Source organism: Meriones unguiculatus, chromosome 19, assembly GCF_030254825.1.
Source record: "Meriones unguiculatus strain TT.TT164.6M chromosome 19, Bangor_MerUng_6.1, whole genome shotgun sequence".
NCBI classification, from domain to species: Eukaryota; Metazoa; Chordata; class Mammalia; order Rodentia; family Muridae; genus Meriones; species Meriones unguiculatus.
Genome location: NC_083366.1, coordinates 12068394 through 12090034, shown reverse-complemented (window position 1 = coordinate 12090034; position 21641 = coordinate 12068394). Strand labels below are relative to the sequence as shown.

Genomic DNA, 21641 nt, shown 5'->3' with positions numbered 1-21641 from the left:
ACAAAAAGGTCTATGGCTGAGGATATACTTCAAGGTCAAAGTTCCCAAGATGAAGAACATGGAAAGATGCCACTTTCTCCGGCTGTCCTCCACTTGCACTGGAGGTCCAAGGAGCACAGTAAACCAAGAGGAAGAAGCAAGGCCATCTTGCCTTGGAAAAAAGAAGTAAAATTGCCTCCAATTAAAGGCAACATGACTATCTACCAGATCTACAGAAAAGCTGCTAAAGGAAGTAATTTAGCAAATCTGAAAGATTTCCATTGGAAGAGATAGCTGAAAGTAAAATTAATAATATTTACCTTCGGTGTGCAACAGCCTGAAATAATTGGAACTGGGACTGACAATAGCCCTGTGTAGATGAATATTTAAAAACATGAAATGTGGGGGAATAAATTTGATCAAAATTGTTTTAAGGCTTATGCATTGAAAAGTGCAAGATGTTATAAAGAGAAAATAAAGAACTTGGTTAAATGGAGCCATGTCCATAAGTCAGAAAACTCAAGATTGTCAATTTTTCAACTTTGTTTAGAGATGTTGTGAAATTAAATAAAAATTACATCAGTGTTTCCTTATTTTTTAAAATAAATTAAGGAACTAATGGTAACACTCTAGAGAGAAAAGGCAGTAGAACCCAAGTCTGAGGACACTCAGGATTACACAGCATATTTGAGAATAGTCAGGGATACACAGTAAGACCCTGTTTCCAAAACTGAAAAAAAAGTGAGCCTAAGTTCACATGGAAACAGAAATACCAAGCATGGCCAGAAGAATCAGAAACCTACTGGCAAAGCTGAGTGGCCCTACCCAAATTTAGGACTCACTGCATTGTCCCAGTGAGCAGGCTGTGTTTTATTTCAGTCCAGACAGAACAATCAACTACTGAACAAACGAGAAATCTAGAAATGAGGGTGTTCAACAAGGCAGTGCCAAGGGGAAAATAATCTTTTCAAACAGTGACTGCTTCAACAACTGGATAGTCCTACCAACAACAAACCATCAGCCCTCCTCTCGCCAGTATACGAATGTTAACTCCAAATGGTTTACTAATCTAAATGTAAGAGCTCTGTGAGGAAACAGAGCTTGGTGGTACCCCTGTGTGTGCACATGCCTGTGGGGGGGTGTAGTGCGTGTGTATATGTATTGTTTGTGCACACGTGTGCATGTGTGTGGTGGTCATGTATGCGCATGTGCATGCGTGTGCTTGCCTATGAGTGTAAAAGCCAGAAATCTACTTCAGGTATTTCCCTAAGTTACTATCCATCTTTTTTTTTTTTTTTTTTAAGTATTCCGAGGCAGGGTTTCTCTATGTATCCTTGACTGTCCTGGACTCACTCTGTAGACCAGGCTAGCATCAAACTCACAGAGGTCCACCTGCCTCTGCCTCCCTGAGTGCTGGGATTACAGAGTACACTGCACCAGGTGCCACCTCTTTTTTTTTTTTTTTTTTTTTTTTGAGACAATCTCACTGAGTCTGAAGCTTGTTCTTTCTGCGAGCCTGGCTGACCAGCAAGGTCCAGATGGGTCCTGTCTCCACTCCCAGCACTGGAGTTATAGGCTTGGGTTGCCATACCTGCCCTTTTAATGTGTGCCCTGGGATCTGAACTAAGGTTTGGGGTTTGTAGAGCAAGCACGGAGCAAGAACTTTACCAACTGAGTCATCTCCTCAAGCCCAGGTACGGGGTTTTATACAAACTATATACAGAGTAGGCACACTAAACACAAATCTATAAATTAAATATCAAAGAAAATGTTATATTTGGAAAACATGATAAAGAAAAAATTTAAAGGCATAGATTGGGAAAAACAGATACACAACACACACAGGAACCAGGATGGACAGTGACCTCTCAGAACTGCTGATGACACAAATTTGCCTATAAAAATGGATTTGAATTGACACTTTGCCAACAAAATATGAAAAATACTCAACAATATTAATTATTAGGAAAGTCAAATTAAAGCCACAGTGATATGCCACAGCACATCAACAAAATGGCTAAAATTGAAACTATTCTATAAAGTTTCCATACACATCCACCAGGATCATAGAAAGGTTGACGAGCACAGAGCAGCCAGAACTCTGATGCTTATTGTGGGAATATAAAATAGTTTCTTTAGTAAGCCATTTTGATGTTACTCCAAAATTAAGCATCTACATATCCTGAAAACCCTGCTATTATCATAAACCCTGTTTACTATTCAAGAGAGACGAAAACACATCCAGACGAAGACCTAAACACAATTGACAAAATCAGATTTATTTGTACCAGACCCTTCTCCCCCCAAAGAAAACCCAATGTCATCCAAAAGGGCTATAGAATATCGTTGTAGCTACATCTTAATGGAATCCGTTGCTTTTATTCAGCAGTACAAAGGAATGAAATGTTGTTATGGTAGCAATATAGACAGACCTCAGAAGAATTATAACAATGTCAAGAGGCCAGATTCAAAAAGAACACAAATTACATCGGAAACATGCACACTTGACCAGAATGGGAAAGCAGTCAGCTGAGGATGGGGTCACCTGAGGTGGGCCTGCAGCAGTGGAGAAACGGTGGAAGAGATGGATGGATGGCAAAAAGAGCCCAGAAAACTGTGGGTTATCGACAGTTTCGGAACATTTGTAGTCAGAGTGGATGTGTAAGCAAAGGCCCTTCAAATAGTGACATAGGTTGGGGTATAATAACATTATTCTGGCCTTTAAAAACCTTTAAAGTGATCATAATTGCACTAAAGTTATATTTTGAGGTATCTGGAGAGATGACTCAGAGGGTAGAGGCACTTGTTTTGCAAGCCTGGTAACCTGAGTTTGATCCTCAGAATACATGTAGGGTGGATGGAGAGAACTGATTCCACAAACTTGTCCTCTGACCTCCACAGGCATGCCATGACTTTTGTGTCCATATATGTCTACAAATACCATATGCCCAATAATAAAGTAAAAATTTTAAGAACTATATTTTTCTATAGATGACAATACATGGCAATAAATAGTGTTCTATCAGGCCTTGGTCTGGATCAAATATCTAAAATTTGGAATTTTATCATGAACTTCAAATATATTTTAAATGATAAGATTTTTAGAGTTCCCTGGACAGATAGTACTTGTTCTCATGAACCTTTGGAGGATTTTGACCAATGTTTCTCAATGGCCTTTCTCATATCAAATTTATAACAACTGTATTTAAATACATTTCCTGAGGAAATGAGAATGTCACTATGTCTTAGGGACAAAAATGTAAAATGTGACCAGGCCATCAGCTGCTCTGAAGAAACTCAAAGCAACATTTCCTGATCTCATGCATTGTGGTTTCTACTAATAACTTCCCCAGTACTGGCTTCCACTGACTTGTCCAATCCATAAGTCACTCATATGTTGATTGAACTTAACTTCCTTTTGGGACTCCAAGCAACCACTACAGAATTTGTTCAACTCTTCACACAGGAAATGGATGAATGGTTTCTGCTGCTCTGCAGAAGGGATCTAACCTCTAGCAACCGGAGAATATGGTAAATTCCTTTGCAATACGACAAAATACCTGACCAAAACCACTTAAGAGAAGAAAGGTTTGCTTGGCCTCATGGTTTTGGAAACAATTACTCCATTGTGCCACAAAGGTTATAAAAGCATCCGGGCCGCAGAAGCACATAGCAGAGCTGCAGAGCTCAGCAAGCCTGGAAGCCGAGAAGGCACAGTAAAGAAGGCACCCATCACCCCCAACGCCCACCTAGAAGCACTTACCTCTGCTAAGCTAGCTCTGCCCCAGAGGCTCAAATGCTTCCCACAAACAGTGGCTCCAGCCAGGGACCAGATGTCTAAACACATAAGCTGATGGGGGACATTCCCCATTCAGTTCATACTCCTACGTCAGTTTGGCTGGTCTTTGGATTTGCTACCAAGTAACTTTTCTTGACCTTCTGTTGGTTTATGGCGACTATGGGAAGCCTCTTTTTCCTCTCACTAACTGTTCTCTTACTAACTGGAGCTAGCTCTTACGAGCTTGTTTAACTCTTAGGAATGCTGTGAACAGGTTGTTAAGCCACTGGTGGCTTTGAAATTGACCAGTGTAGCAGCATTTACATGACAGGAGTTGGCAAATGTGAAAAAAAGGTGCTGTCTTCTACACCCTGTGCCCAAGTCCAATGTACTTCTTACACATCTTCCCAAACATATAACGCTAGCCCAACTCACAAACACTCACTCTCCATTGCAGTTCCAGCCTTACAGAGCCATGCCAAGGAAGCCACGTGTGGCTGCACCTGATTCTTCAAGCAAACTGATTCCGAGCTGTCCAAAGGCTCAACTAAACAAATCTACCCCGAAAGATCCAAATAGCAAATCATCACCCTGGGGTATTAAAGGTGATTTTGTGTTCACTAAGATCTGGTGTAAGTTCTCTTGAGTTAATTACATTTTCACTTGGTTTTACACCCCCCCCCACACACACAAAGATCTTTGAACCATTTTTAAATCATTCCCACTTCCATATCAAGTTTAGTCTGTAACATTAAATTTGCCATTTATTGCCAAAATAAAGGTATGACAGAAACATGTATAGTTGGAGGAAGTGTGTCACTGGCATTGGGCTTCGAGGTTTCAGATGCTCAAGCCAGGCCCAATGCCATTCTCTCTTCCTGCTGCCTGAGGATGCGGATGTAGAACCCCCAGCTCCTTCTTCAGCATATGTCTTCCTGCATGCCACTATGCTTCCTGCCATGATGATAATGGACTAAACCTCTGCACTGTAAGCCCACCCCAATTAAATGTTTTTCTTTATAAGAGTTGTGCTCATGGTGTCTCTTCACAGAAATAAAAGCCTAAGTATGACAGTATTCAAAACATTTTGGTTTTTGTGATGCACATCCTCTGTTAAATTGGAGCTGGCTCCAATTTAACTTAATATGGGAAGATGCCAATCATGGTGCAGCTCACCCTGCTGATAAAGTAGCTGCATGAAACTGTGACTACATGGCTGGTTTTCAGTTTAGAAAGTAAAAATGCTACACTAAAGTCTTGAGAAGCAGCTCTGGTTTCCACGTTGACAGAAAATGATGCTGAAATGTCTGTGGAGGTAAACAGCTTGCTCAATATTGCATTGCTAGCGGATGAGCTACGAATTAAGCTCATGTCTTTGGATTTACATTCCAGCTCTCTTTGTAATATATCATGTTGCATCTCATCTACTTTCATAATGAAACTGAAAATTAATCTCATCAGAAACATTTTCTGGTCCCAAGACACACACTAAATAATGTAGTAAGTTATTTCAATAGAATAAATACTGTCTACTTAAGTCACCATTAATAATACTCAAAATGTGACACATTATAAATAACACAGTAAATGATATTAAATAAATATCATATTAAATGTCTGAGTATTTTTCAAGAAATATCTCTTTGAAGATGAATATCCATATGTCTATTTTTATGTCAATTAAGATAAAACTGGGCTTTTAAAATGTTTTAATCTATGGGTAATTAATTGACGCATTAAATATTTATTGGGCACTTATTAGGTGCCTTGAAGTTATCTTGGGGATATTCATTTATTAATTCCACCCATTCAGTCATCTGTGACACTCATTTAGTTTCTTACAGCAGCTCTTCATGTGGCAGGCCAATCTACCCTGCCCAATGAAATTGGTAGGAACAGCTCAGTGCTATCATGTCAGTTTCTGTGTGGTATGTTGTATGGCTCAGAATCATTTATGGCCATTACCAGAGCTTAGATCTGCACGAAATAAAACCTGTGGGGATAGAAATACGACGAGTCTGTAAGTTGCTTGGTACCCAAGCATGAGACCTATGTTTGATTTCCAGAGCCCATATAAAAGCTAGGCATGGCAGCGCACACCACAGTCCCAATAGGAGACTCCCTATCTAGCTGCGTCAGTGAGCTCCAGGGTGTGTGAAAGACTCTGTCTCAAAAAAAAAAAAATTAGGCAGAGGGTGATTGACAAGGATGCCTGATGTTGACTTCTGGACTCTGTATGCAGAAGCACATACACATACAAATATAAGTAAGTAAATACAAAAATAAATCCTACAAATTAATACAGATTTTTAGTCCATGCATCTACTCACTTCTACTGAGAAATACTTTTTAAAAGCATGCCTGATGAGTGCATGGACGCTAAATGAAAAGAAACATGTGTCTCCGAATTAGAGGAGCTGCACGAAAGCACCGATATTTCATCCACAGCGGAAAACACTTCAGCTTACATTAGTTCTCAACTCTGTATGATGCCAGCCTCCAACCAGAGTGTTTTGGGTATTGTCAACTGGCCTGAAAGGAAAGAACGCCAAACTTTTATTCTCTCGGAAACTCTTAACATCTCTCTGACAAGTTAAGTAAATAATACTGAAAGGCTTCAGAGCTTCACTCTCCTAAAAGTACTTGTTTGCAGCCAAGATGAAGTGTCCAGGATACTATATCACATTATTTGAAAATGTCTGACATTGATTTTTTAATGAAAGAATGTTTTCTCTGTCATAGGAAATTAAAATTTAGGGTTGTCTTTATTTACTGTATTAAGTACATGGGAGGACATGCTAGAAGCTGAGTCTAAACTAACCCTAGCAAACTGGGAAGGAATGGTCATTAATCTCCTATTCTGACGGAAAGCATGTGATAAAGGCTGCACTAACTGGTGATGCATGGTAGGGCTAGGAAAAGGGTAGACCAGGAAAGCTGTTACCATTCCACATTCATAGGGCCCCCAGAAAGAGCTACGGTGGCTCTTTCTGAAGAGATCCTGTCTTAGTTTGTGACAAACACCACAATCAAAAGCAACTTGGGGAGTAAAGAGTTTATTTCAGCCTAGAGTTTAGAGTCCATCGCAGAGTGAAGTCAAGGCAGGAATAAGGGCAGAAACGTGAAAGCAGGAACTGAAGCAAAGGCCATGGGGGTTAGGGGATGCCACCTGTTGGCTTGCTCCCTGGAGCTTGTTCAGCCTGTTCTTTTACAGCATCCAGGGCAACCTACCCAGGGGTCATTGTCCATATGGACTGGGTCTTCCCACACCAATTACAGCAATCACTCTTCAAGAAAATGCTCCACAGGGTTGCCTATAGGTCAATTTGATGGAGGCATTTTTCTGGAGATTGTGTCAAGTGGACAAAACAACAACAAAATCTAACCAGCATAGGGCCATTTGTCAGAAACTGAGGTCCATGATGGAAGATGTAGTCATGCCTTCCACAGCCTACAGAGAGATCCAGAGTCGTGTATTCTAGAAGACTTCCTACTTTCTCTGCTTATTGATATTTGTTCCTTGGCTGTCCCAACTAATGCAGCCAGTCCAAGGAAGCCAGACTCCAGGAGCAGCATAAAAGGTGGAATAACAGAGACTACTCCTAGACGGACAGCAAAGACTACATAAGACCAATGCAGGCCCACTCATGGTGGGAATAACTGAACTTTGCTTCAGAGGAAACTTTTGAAACAATGTAAAAATAAATCAGAACCTCATGGAAGCAAACAAAGCATAATCTTGAGTATCTGGAAAATTCTTCCTTTATAGACTTCTGCAATATGCAAATACATGACCAGAAATGAAGACTAAATAAGTAAAGAACGAGCATCCTGTTTAAGATTTTCATATTTACTCTTAAAAAAGGACCGCTATCAGATCTTGGAAGATGAAAAAAAAAAATGATGACTTACTTTTCAAGCTTGTAGAAAGGAATTTACAGACATATAAGTGGATAAAATCAGCAGGCTAGTGATCTTATGATGGCAAATATCTTCTATATTACAAACAGTCTGAGAGAACCAGTAAAATACAGTATTCCCTGCTCTTTGAACAGCATCCTATAGATAGAGTGAGTTACAACAGTCAATGAGCCAGAGGGGCTGGAGCATCCAGTAAGAGTTTTAGGCCACGTGTGAGTGGCTGTTTCACTTTTTTTTTTTTTTTGCCTTTCGCATTCATTTGACTCGCACCAGCAGATGACGCTTCACTTCTATGTTTTGCATCATCTATTCACTGCATACGTCTGTGCTCCTATCGTACTTATTATTTGATTTTCAAATATTTACTGGATAAATATTTACTGGGCACTGGGCACTCTCTGTGGATTACTTACTGTTCCCAGCATTAATGATACAGGAAACTAAACATACACCCCCATGCTCTCATGATGTTTGTAGTGTAATAGGAGATGACAGCTGTAAGTCGAGTTAACACAGGGATTAATATCATGTTTAAGATTTTCTATGCGCCAAGTGATTTGAAGGAAAACAAGCAAGGTAACAGGGAATAAAGGGAGAACAGGGTGGCAATTGTTGAGTGGCCAGGAAAGCTCTTAAACAAGGAAGCGAGGATCGAGGAGAGATTTGAAGGAGGCTGTCAGGCCTTGTTTATATAGGGTGTGGGCATCCTGGGAAAAGGGAAGAGACAAAGGTGAACAGGTACGGTCAAGGACAAGATAACTGAGATGACATTTAGCAAAATGTCAGCGGATGAGGGCAGAAAAAAAGAACAATTGATATCATGAGCCTCATTTAGGTGTGCCACTCAGACTAACAATCTTCCATCGCACAGCAGGTACTTGTGGAAAGTTCAGGACCTTGGGCCTAAGTCTACAGCCTGCGTTAAAACAAACTCCCCAGGTGGTTGTAGGCATAGGAAGACTTTAATGTTAACTGCTTTACTGAGGTATAAGTTGTATACGTGATTCACCCATGCAAGTGTATTAGTGAAGGTCCTTATTGTATTCTCAATATTATATTCAACAATATTATGATCTTACAGGGCTTTTATTATCCCCAAGAGAAATCCTTCTTCCTTTGACTATTATCTTTTACTTTCTATAAGTCTGAGTTATTGTCTTCATTTTCGTTCATGTCACATATGCTTTTTTTTTTTTCTGTATTGATTTTCTCTTGGGTACATCGGACATTAAGAAGAGTATTCTTTAATTTTTACACATTTGTGAATTTCCAAAAATCATTTTATGCTATTGATTTTGACTCTCATTCCACTGTGATTAGCTAAGGCATGTGGTAGTATTTCTGTTTTAAATCTACACATTTTTTGAGGGGCTGAGCATCGTTCCCCATGTTTTTGAGGGTACATTCTGTTGTAGTTGGGTATTCACTGGTACCCTGTTCAGTCTAGTCGACTTACAGTTTCTTTGAGCACATATTTTGGTTGACATATTCTTTTGTTCCATCCATCAGTGAAAGTGGAGTTTTGGAGTCTTTCTTTGGCAGGTGAGAGAGGTGCAGTTCTGAGACAGGGACCCTGAAGGTCAAGTGTCCTAGAACTCACTATATAACCCATGCTAGCTTTGAACTCACAGAAACTCACCTGCCTCAGCCTTGAAGTGCTGATATTACAAACATGAGTTACCAAGTCCAGCTCTAATTACATGGTTGAATCACTTTTTTCTGCTGTCATACTTTTTAATGATAAGTATCAACCTTGAATCTCTCTACTAAGAGCTATGCACCCAAACTTTGCTTCATATATGTTAATACTCTGTTATTAGATGCATATGTATAACATTATCATATAATCTGTGAGACTGGTCTTTCAGTCATTATGAAATCTTTCTCTTTATTCTTTAACCTATTTTGTCTTAAAAGACTCTTTCGTGAGCATGGTTGTGAACACAAGAGTCAGATAGGTGGGCAGGATGATTACTGGTCTGTGGCTATCTGGGGCAACACTGGCAGATCTTGTCTTCAAAGAAGGTCAAGGTTGTCTGATATCACTAAAATTGTTCCAATTCTCATGTGATTGCTATTAGGACGACATCATCTCCTACTTTCAGTCTGTTTTATGTTTGTCTTTTGTAGACAATAGAAAGTTGTGTGGCGTCTTTCAATTCCAGTTTGGCAATATTTGCTCCATTCAAATGGAATGGCATTATTTGATTATATTTGTGGCTGCTGTTTTACCTCTTTGCTGTGTGTTTTATGGCTTTTGTTGTTTTGTTGCTGTCCCTTACAGCTTTCTTGCCTTGAAGGTGACTGCCTAATCTAATGAAGAATTCTAATGGCTTTAATAATTTTCCCATCTCAATACCAAAACCAGATTCATATTTATATTATATATATTGCTATGATGGGCAGAAACATTCTTCCTGCCTAGCTCTATTCCCCCTTTTAAGACTTGTTAATACCTAAAACTATTAATTAAAAAAAAAAACCAACTGCGTATTGTGTTAATGATTAGATGATTGTGTCCAGTTTTCTTTTTAGCACACTACAGCTTCGTTCTGTTATTCCTGGTGCATAAAACATGTATGTTTATTAAATACATTTTATATATGTAAAAGTTCTGTAAAGAAAAGTTCTGTAGCCTATATAAAACAACTTTTTCTGGGCAGTGGTAGTACATGGCTTTAATCCCAGCACTCAGGGAGGCAAAGTCAGACAGAACTCTGTGAGTTCAAGGCCAGCCTCGTCTACAGAGTGAGTATCCAGAACAGCTAAGGCTACAAGAAGAAACCTTGTCTCAAAAAAATAAAAATGACTTTTATTTTGAGTGGAATAGGAAGATATTGGAAGCCAACACATCTAATCTGACTTATAAAATTAAGATTTTTCTGCTGTTTGTGAAGAATCTCTAAGACAGCAAGAAGTGAAAGAGAATATTTAAGGGAGAGAGGAAGGAGGCTCGGACCATAGTGGGTGTGGTGGTTAGAAGTCTCTGGCTTCCAGATGTGACGTGGTGGTGGCCATGAAAGTGTAATGGCGGCTTGAAGGTGCTTTTATGAAAAGAGTAAGATTGATGATAATTCCAAGGTTATAAACCTGGAACAATGCCAGGACAGACGAACTAGAAATGAGAGTGAGGGCAGGCACGACCGAAAATGGAATATAGGAGGATGTCCAGATCAGTGAAGGACTTGCTGTTTTGGGTTGTTGTTATTTTTGGTGATGTTGGTGACCGTAGTGTTTGTTTGTTTGGTTTGTTTTTGAAACAGGGTCTCTCTATGCATCCCTGGCTTGCCTGGATTTCTCTATATAAACCAAGCTAGGCTCAAACTCATAGATTCACCTGTCTCTGGCTCCTGCATGTTGGGTTAAAAGATGTGAGCCACCACACCCAGCTGAGGACACACTCAAATGTCAAAAATGAGGAGAAATTTGCAATGAAAAGTGAGAAGGAAAACCAATGTGTTGCAAATATGTTTAACTAGATTAAATGTCTTAATCCACTGTGAATGGAAAAGAGACGTGGTTCATTGGTAGATTACCAGCCTAAGACTGTGGTTTCAACATCTAGTACTGAAAAAGAAGTCTTTACAAACATGTTCCTTCCTTAAGAGCTCTCAATCACATACACTTTTTGAAAGTTTCCAAGGGAACATGAGGCATACTGACAGGATACATAATAAAAATATATCTCCCTGCGCTTGTCATAGACCCAGAAACATACTATTTGTCATGTGACATGAAAATGTAATATATGACTCAGACATAAAGAATCTTAGATATTAATTCTGGAACCATGACAAAAATTAGTAACCAACCATGTTCTAACCAAGGAAAGGCCCTTGATCACCCAAGTTGTGACTAGGGCAACTCTATACAGGCAATACTATACCAATGTAGTTACATTATAGAAGTTTAAGTATATGAGATATGGAAAAGGAATGGACAAGCATTTCGAGATGAATTGCTTCTGAGTAGCTTCACATTATAAAATCAAATAGTGTTCTCTGTTGAAAATGTGTGCATTGTGATCCTGCTCAGGATGAGTTGTGCCTTAGAGATGTTAATAACAAATCCTACAAAAACAAATCCTGGCTCAGCCACAGTCACTATCTGATGTTCTGCAAGCCAAAGAAGCACTTGGAACTCATTTGTCACATGTTTGGGTTTGCAATAATAAAAGCTACCCTGGAGAATAGTTGTAAGCATTTAAAGTTGCAAGCTGGTAGGTAACTGAGCTGTGAAATAGGAAGTTGTGGTTTTCACTACTGGTGACCAAAGTCATAATAACTATTGTCACTGTGATGAAAATATAATGATGCAAAGAATTATGAGTTAAGAAATGGATTAGTTGTCTATGAATAAGTGGTCAATTAATACAAAAGCCTAGTTATTTAAAAGAATAAAGCCTGGGGATGGTGGTGTATCCCTTTAAGTCCCAGCACTCAGAGGCAGAAGCAGGTCAGCCTGGTCTACACACACACACACACACACACACACACACACACACACACGCACACACACACACACACCCTGTCTTGGGTAGGCTTCTGGAAGGATGTGTATGTGACTCTAGCTGAGACTCCTAGTAGCAGGGGTCATGGAGACTGAAGAGGACACCCTCTAACTAGACAGGACTCCTCATGGAAGGAGGGCAACACCAACCCACCCACAGAAACTTCACCAAAACTTACGCTGCCTGCAAGCTGTGCAGGGAAAAAGATAGAGCAGAGATTGAGAGAAAATCCAACCAATGCCTAAGACACATCTTATGGGAGAGTGTCAACCCCTGACACTATTAACAGTGTTCTGCTATGTTCACAGACAGGAGCCTAGCATTAGCTGTCCTCTGAGAGTCTCTGCCCAGCATCACATCGAAACAGATGTTGAGACTCACAGCCAAACATTGGGCGAAATGTAGGGTATCATGTAGAAGAGTTGGGGGAAGGATGGAAGGACCTGGAGGTGAGAGGAGCTCCACGAGAAGACCAACAGAACTAACTAACCAGGATTCAGAGGGGCTGTGGAGACTGAAGCACCAACCCACAGGCTGGCCTGGGCCCCCTACACAGATGCAGCAGATGGGCAGCTCAGGCTTCACATGGGCTCCCTAGTAAGGGGAATGAGGCTGTCTCTGATCACCCCCCAGCCCCTTGCAGGGCTGCCTCACCAGGCCACAGGAAAAGAGGACATTCTCAGTCTTGATGCAGCTTGATGAGCTGGGATGGGTGTGTAGGGGGTGCTCCTCTTATCTGAGGAATAGGGAAGGAGTTGTGGAAAGAAGGAGAGAGGGTGGGAGTGGAAGGAGAGAAGGAAGAGGGCTATGATAGATATGTAAAGTGAATAAATAAATAAAAATTTAAAACGAACTCTGTCTTGAAAAACAAACAAACAAACAAACAAATAAAATAAGCATCTATGATGGTACAGGTCCAAAATTTGTGAGCAGCTTAGCCAAGCAGCTATCCATCATCTTATATTATAGATTGCAGCCTCAAGACATTGTTTGGAGCTGAAGGATCCACTGCTACATATCTCCCTCACATGGCTAATAAGATGATGCTGGCCCTTGATAGTAGGTGGCAGGTCCTTGCATGAGGACCATACCAAGTCTTCATGGCAAGGCAGCCAACTTCTATCACATTAAACACTCCACAGGGCAGCAAGGCAGAGGTAACAGTCTTCCATAATAGCCTGGAAATTCACTCATCCCATCTTGCAGTAGCCTGCTGGTTCCACGAGACAGCAGTGATACAATGGAAGATTTTAAAGACTGACACTTACTTCCTTTGTAGCTATTTTAAAGTTGGAAGTAATTCTGAGTATTTCCATTGTCATAATCTTCCCACTAAAGGCTTTTTTAAAGTAACTGATATGAACACGCAATCAATCTTAACCAGAAAGTCATTTCTTCCATTTCCTTTGAAACAAATGTTTAAAAAAATGCAGTTTGCATGGCAAATTAACAACAGCAAGTAACTACGGCTAAGTGTATTGATTAGGGAATTTGATATTGTGATGGTTATCTTTCAATATCAGAAAACCACACATATGGGGCGGGGAAGTAAAAATCTTATTTTTATACATTCTGACTAGGTCCATTTATTCCAATTATGGAATAAGTCATAATCCTTCCCCACATTCTTTTTAACCTTAGGTAATTAGATCTTGTTTATCTTCAAAAAATAAATAAATGTACTAAAACTGAACACTGTATACGGGAAGGAAGAACTTAAGAAACTATTGCTTCAAGCTCTTGAGTCCTAATTGTTCATGTTCTTGTGCTCATTAAGGTGCAGAGAGTCATTAAACACCCTTTGAAAGGGGGCAGAGAAACAGCTTTTGTTGAAAGTGCAGAAAGATGACGCTACCAGACCGCGTGCCTCCCAGCTTAAATTTTGATGTCAGCAGAGGCAGCCCTTGCTTTGGCTTCTGGGAGAAATGTGAAGTCTGGCTCCCTTTCTGTATGTTTCCGAACATGTACACAGGTGCCTGCAGATGCCAAAGAGGGTATTAGAGCGCCTGGAACTGGAGTGGCATGGCAGGCTGCTGTAAGCTCCCAACATGGGTACAACTTAGGGTCCTCTAAAGGAGAGGTATGCACTCTTAACCATGAGCCCTCTGCCCAGCCTTTTAAGATATGGTCTTTATATTCTGTTCATTGATAAACTTTTTGGTCTTCACTTGCTGTTTTCTGGCCTGCTTCTCTTCACCAATGACAAACAGGCATATGAGATTTCGGGGTCCTTCAAAATTGACCAGAAAGGATCACTTTTAAAGGTCAGAGAAGAACAAAGAGACAAAAGTGTGCATGTCACCTTCAAAAGCAACTTTAAAGTTGATGGGACATAAGTCATTCATCATTCTAGGACCAAAAGATATTGCATATGACTAAAAAAAAAAAATCATTCCATCTGCCAGGCAACTTGAGATTTAGAAATCCTTGCTTTGTTGGCGGCTGTCATGTGAAAAGCTCACACTCTGGTTGCTGTGTTGTGATTTACACCATCTCTCTTCACACAATAATCAGGTCAGGCTGCTCTCTCCGGGGTAATAGAGAATGACAAAGTTTTAGGGCCAGTTTTCAATCCACTTCACATGTCACCTGTGACGCCACGCCTGCTTAAGGAGCACCTTTATGCTGCCTCACGAAGACGATATCTTTCAGGAAATTCTATCGTAATTGAAAATGGAATGGCATGCCATAGTAGCATATATACTGACTAGGTAGTCTATGGGACAGTCACAGCTCAGCAGTGTCAGACAGAAGCTCCGAATCATAATGCTGAGCACTGTAACTTACCCTGGAAAGCTGTCTGAATACAGAGTGGGCTTTCATGCTTTAATAATTTTGCAGAAAGTTACAAGGCTCCTGAAGAAGACCTCTGATCTTTTCAGAAGAAACGTTGTATAAAAGGCTCAAGGATTCATAAGCTATACAAGATTGTTGTTACTTTTCTATTTTTGTTTTTTAAAAAATGTATTTTATTTTATTATTTTGTGTATATGGGTGTTTCCTCTCCATGCATGTCTGTGTTCCTTGTATGTGTCCTTGGAGGTCAGATGAGGGAGTTGGATCTGTTGGGAACGGAACTACAAACAGTTGTTCAGTCACCATGCAGTTTCCGGGGACTGAACGGGGCCTTCTGGAAGAGCAAACAGTGGACTTAACCACTTAGTCATCTCTCCAGCTTGTTTGTTGGGTTGGTTGGTTGGTTGGCTAGTTCTGCTTTTTTGTTTGTTTGTTCTTTGAGAAACCATGTCTATCCCAGGCCTCAAACTTCTTGTAGAGCTGAAAAGAATCTTGATCTTTGCATTCTTCCCTTTCTGCCTCCCAACTGCTGGGGTTACAACCATCACTCCTAATTTTATGTGCTACTAGCTCCAACCCAGAGCTTCCTGTACATTCTAGGCAAGCACTTTGTCAATGAGCTATATCTCCGGCCTAAGCTGTTACTTAAGAGAACTACATCTTTTCCTTTGAAGAGACAATTTAGGAGGCCTGTGTTGTGTACTTTTATGTCAGCTTGACCAAGCTAAAGTCATCTGAAAGAAGGGAACCTCAGTTAAGAAAATATCTCTATAAGAACAGGATGGAGCCAAGACTGTAGGGAATTTTCTTAATTAGTGATTGACAGGAGAGGGCCCAGCCCATTGTATGTGGTGACATGCCTGGCCTTGTAGATCTGGATTCTGTAAGAAAGCACACTGAGCAAGCCATGAGGAACAAGCCAGTAAGCAGTACCTCTCCATGGCCTCTTCATCATCCTGCCTCCAGGTTCCCCCCTTGTTTGAGTTCCTGTCCTGACTTCTTTCAGTGATGAACAATTATATGTAAGTATAAGCCAAATAAACCCTTTTGTATCCAACTTGCTTCCTGTCTTGGTGTGCCATTGCAGCAATCGAAATCCAAACTAGGACAAGGCCTATAATCACTAGGATGGTCAGGATGGTAAAGCTACAAAACACATATAAAGTGGAGATACCTGGCTGACCTCCATTGACAGTATTCTCTTCCCGGAGCCTCGAGTTTATGCTGAAGCAGCTGCCCAGACAGACACTACATCCTGAACACCAACCCAGCGTCAACTCCATTCACAATCTACTGACTCAAAGCAGTCAGCAGGAAGTGAGTATGGTTGGAGCCTCCTGTAAACTGTACAGAGTATGAGATTTTACTTGGTCTTTCTGGGGCTCTGCCTGTTAGACATGATTATCAGATTCACTGAGTCAATTTTCAGGAGGTAAGACACCCAAGGGAGCTACCTTATCAGGAAGGACTATTGAGCAGTATGTGGACAAATAGAATTTTGCATTTAGACATTGAGTTCTGAGAGATTTCACCTGGGCAGCTCATCATTTTGACTAAAGAGTAGAGATTAAATAACTCTAATTTGGGGAGGAAGTCCTAGACCCACAAAGAAGAAAAGATTCATTTGGATATTAAATGTCCCTCAAAAATCTTATGTGAAAGGCTCTCTCTCCAGTTTGGAACTCTTGAAAGATGGTGGAAACTGAGGGTAAGGCCTGGTAGGAAGGTTTCTGTTACTGGGGGTGAGTCTTTGAAAAGGATTGTGGGATCGTGGCTTTGCATTCTAGCCATGTGGCAAACATGCCACAATATGATACTTTCCTACTAGAGGCCTCTGTATGATCATGTACAAAAGCATCTAAAACTCTGGTCCTGGAATACCTTTTCTCTTAATAAGCTGATTTGTCTTTGGTATTGGTTACAGCAAAAGAAACTTGATAAACCTCAAAAGAGGCTGAAAAACCAAGAGAGAGACAGTTAAAACTGCCTCAGTCAGCACCTTTGAGGTAACTGCTCTGAGCTAAGACTTCATTTGTCTGAAGTAATAAAGAAGACAATGGGCAGCTTGAATATCCATGCATAAAACATAAAAGCAAAATAAATAAATAAATAAACAAACATAAATAAATAAAAGTAAAAAATAATTTCACCATAATGACTAATGGGCAAACTAATAATGATAAGATTGCACTTTTAATACAGTTTAATATTTCCACCTGGTAGAAGACCTAGTGAAAAGGATTATACTGGAGAAACCTGCAGAGACAGTCAGGGGCCAAGGATCAGTTAGAAAATCCATCCCAGAGAAGCCCAAGCCCAAAGTAACAGAAGTAGTCACATAAAGGAAATTGGCATCAAAAAATTTAAAACTTATGGATTGAGTGATGATAATTTTTAATACAGATTATAAGATATAAAAAGTATTTTACAGACTTAAGGAATAAACGATCTCACTTCCTTATTCTATAAATGTTTATGAAACAGTGAATTCTTGTACAGGCACCAGAGACAGAACTAAAAATAAGACACTTCTGAACCTTGGAGACCATGCTTTTAAACAGAGAATACAGAATCTTGGACTTGGGCTGTGGGTAAAGTACCTGCTGTATAAGCACAAGGACCACAGTGTACTTGGACCCCAGAATCCACCTAAAAGGCAGGATATGTGTTTCATGCCTGAATCGCGGTTGTAGGGAGAGGAAGAGATAAACATATCCCTGAAGCACAATGGCCAAGTTGGCCAACCAAGTTGATCTTCAGGCTCAGTGAGAGAACTTGTCTCAGATTGAAAATGGAGAGTGATTGTCAAGACACTCAACATCAACCTCTGGCCCTCATGGACAAATGTAAGCATGCATGCACATGTGCACACAACCTCATTAACAAGTACATATAACACACATACACAACACACACAGAGAGACAGACAGTCAGTAAAAGACAGTGAGATAGAGTCAGAGAAAGAAAATTGCCATGCATAAGACTCATTCTACTGATTGTCCTAATTCTACTGCCTAATTGTTCTTTTATTCAAAAATGTAGTCAACACTAGGCAGAAAAAAAAAGAAAGTGCTATTTCCCTCCCACTGTAACTCTGTCTCCTAAATCCTATTTTAGCAACCTGAAAGGGACAAATCACCCGATGAAAGAGAAAATTCTAAGTCTTTAACAGACCATGACAAAAATAGGGCTAAATAATTATTTCTAAGAAAGTGAAATTGCTTTTTTTTTAAACACCATACACTGAATGGCTTTCCCTATTGTCCCCTGCAAGTTTCCTAATTGTCCCCTAGTTGTAGAATGCACAATTCCTGACAATAGACAATACAACCGGAAAAAAAAATATTAGTCTCCTGTGTGCAAGAATAACACTTTCCTAGCAGTGGGCCATTTGTGCCTGTTCTCTCTAGACCTTTGCTGTGCAGAATACTAGTGTAGGCTAATTATAAGCTAGTTGAAAATTGTGTGTGTAATGGGAAGGCAAGCCCTAGAAGAACAGCTGAGGAAAGGTCTCGCCACCAAACCCCAAATAACAGGACAAGGCTGAGGAAATGCACAGGAGAGCATGTGCCCGGGCATTCTCATTAGCATGCTGTAGTTAATCTCTGTCTCTGAACACCAAGAGTTGTCAGATCTCTCAGCTCAGGTCAGAACATTAGAGAATTTCCCCCATGCTGACTCAGTACTTTGCATGTGCCAATGCTGAAAATCCTTCTGTTGGAGAGCTTGTGGAGCAAACATGGACAATACCAGTAAGAAAGTCAGCCAGAGGCGAGGGCCATATGCTGACTTGCATTTGGGGGAGGAGTAAACAGATTTCTGCAGGGCGCACTGAAGCTAAGAATAATGTCTGCTTCCAGCTCTCATGTTTCTTGGTGTCACGTGTCTGATAATGTTAAGAGAACTACAAGAGGTTTATGATGGAAAGCCTCCCTGGAAAAGCTAGACCAAAGCCTCAGAACATCCACAGGCCTGAAAAACAAGACAACATTCTGACAGGATCAAAACAGCTGTGGAGTGCTGTCTACAGTGTGGGAGCCACTCCGAGTCAAGTGAGGGGACTGCGCAAGGTGACGAGTGTTGACACATGTTCTGACCCATCTACAGAAATGTTGTCAAGGTGAGGTCAGATTACAGGGACTTTTAACAATATATCATTGAGCTGAAAAAGAGGTAGAGGGAGATGGGGAGGGAGGGAGGTAGATACACAGATACACAGACAGATGGACAGATAACAGGTTGGTAGAAAAATGATAGACAGACAGACAGACAGACCAATAGATAGACAAAACATGTTCATGGAGTCATATTCACCTTTTTGCCAATGACGTGTCATGGTTAACCTGGAAAGGCATTGCATGGAGAGCACTTCTTTTTCTCCTTCCCTCCTTTTAATCCCTGGAGCTCAAATCCAACAAATAAATAGTAAAAGATCCTAGAGCCTACAGAGGAAGATTGTGTAGGCCTGCCATTTTGAACAAAGACAGCCAAAAATTGGGGAGCCAGAAGGGTGAGCAGAGTACAGGAGCTTTCTCCAGCAGATTTAGTACATTTACATCCAATGAAAAGGAAGATAAGTCCCCAATAGTCCATCTGTTTTACAGGATTAGGCTGTTCAACTGGATGGACTCAAATCAGAGTCAACAAACATTGTTAAATGCTTTCCGATAATTTCAAGGATCTGGGTAGTCAGGAAGCTCAGAAAAAACAGAGATGGGCAAGGGATATTAAGTGTTGCCGTGTTGGTCCTGCCTTCCCACGGTGAGCCTAGTCTAGAACAGTCAATGAGGTTTCTCTGGGAGGTGCCTGAGATTCTTCACACAGCAGGCTTCATTGTGAAGCATCTCCCTGTTGTATAAAGAAATGGCATAGCCTGCAGAACGTTTTCCAGGGGCGCCTGCCTCCTGCATGCTGGGAAGCAGCCTGTTGGGGAGCTCAGTGCATTGAATAAAAGTCCTAACCTGGCTTGTCCCAAGGTCCAGTTGTAAAGCAGGCTGGACCAGGTCGCCTACACCTTGGCTTCTCTTCTCTGCTCAGCCTCCCACACACTCAGTTCCATCTCTTACCGATTACCCTTTTCTCCCTTTCTCAGCCAAGCACACAGCAAAATGAAACTTAGAACCCCTCCTTTCAGAAGATTCTCTCTTTCTCCTACATTTCTTTTTCATGGCGGTCCTGGGATTAATCCTAGAGCCCTGTATGTGTTAAACATACATGCCCACTTGAGATACATGCCCAGCCTCTTCCAGGCAGCTACACAGCACAACACAACTCCATGCTTCACACACAGAGCCTCAGTCCAGCCCTGCTAGTCTTTCCAGCTATGATCCAAGCAGTGCCCCAGGTTTCAGAATATCCAGCCACCAATGCCTCTTCCATTCCTAAAGTGTAGAGACCTCCACTTGCCTTCCTGTTAGCTGGAAGAAGAGGATGTAGCACAGCAGTGAGTGATGGGTGAGCCACAGCTGGAGTCAGCTGGGTAAACCGGTAACCTAAAGTGGTAAGCAAAATTGTGTGCAAGGGAACATTTTCCCAGAATAATGCCTCAAACACACATCAGATTCTCAGATGGGTGTGCAGGCCTTAAATTTTAGCGAGAACAGATTGTGCATAAGAAATGTGGATCTAAGACAGATAAACTGAGTCCTATAGCCAGGGGATGACCTTGCTCTGCACAGTTTGTCCCTGCTCCATCCTCCTCACTGGGGTGGAGGGCTGGGGGCGAGGTATTCTCAGAACCAACATCAAGCTGAAGTGAGCCCAGCCTTATTTTTTCAAATGATTTCAGATATGCTTTGTAATGCTTTGAATACAAAACACTTATTTAAAATTAAATGTAAAGAGTGGAACTTACCGTTTTGTTTTGTTAGATAAAGAGTTCAAGGCATATTGCAGATTTTTGCATTTCTCTATCAGCTGGAGTGACTTCTCTTCCAGATATGTGCTGTTTCTTAAAAGAGAAAAAAAATTAATTTAAAATATTTAATAATAAAAATACGATTCAATTGATAAAGTATGTACTCAAATGAAGCCTGACTTTTATTCCATTGTTGAATTTATCCCTGGGAAAGGAAATGGATATTTTCACCTCTGATGGATCTAAATTAAAAAATTTACACTATAAAGTCAAACTAAAAAGAAATCAATCTTGAAAGCATTGTATTTCCTTTTTTGCATATTTTCAGGTTAGTATTTATAATGAATAAGCTATAGTTTAATCACTGTGTATAAATAGCCTTTTTTATTTTTTTTTAAGCACTGTCTTGGGTGAGATGCCTAGACACACAGGAAATTAATGTTTTCTCCATAAAGAACACAGGTGGATCTAGTCTCTGATTGTTGTAATAGTTCTGATAGAGGAGCCCCACATGTTTGCTTTTATGAACTCAGAAAATCAGGGGTGAAACATAAGCAAAGCAAAAGCCAGTATCAGGACAAAGAAAATGGACCCTTGCGCATAATGAGCTTCATGGGCACACACATTTGTTTAACTGACTCCAAAACTACAAATCTTGTGGACAGGCATGTTAACTAACTGAGTATTGGACACAGTGAGGGTCATGGACACAATGTTCAATGGAGACACACTGTATCTGGGTCCACCAACAAGGAGCCAAGCAAACAGATTTGAGATCTTTTCTGAAGTCAAGATAGACT

General features: G+C 40.6%; 1 protein-coding gene across 1 annotated transcript in view; it reads right to left on the bottom strand.

Annotated features, from left to right (window-relative positions):
• St8sia6 (ST8 alpha-N-acetyl-neuraminide alpha-2,8-sialyltransferase 6) overlaps positions 1-21641 on the bottom strand; it is a 121306-nt gene that overhangs the window by 44583 nt on the left and 55082 nt on the right. The window contains exon 3 of the mRNA XM_060372489.1: positions 20839-20934. Coding sequence (XP_060228472.1) covers positions 20839-20934 — 96 coding nt within the window. The remainder of the gene's footprint in view (positions 1-20838; positions 20935-21641) is intronic.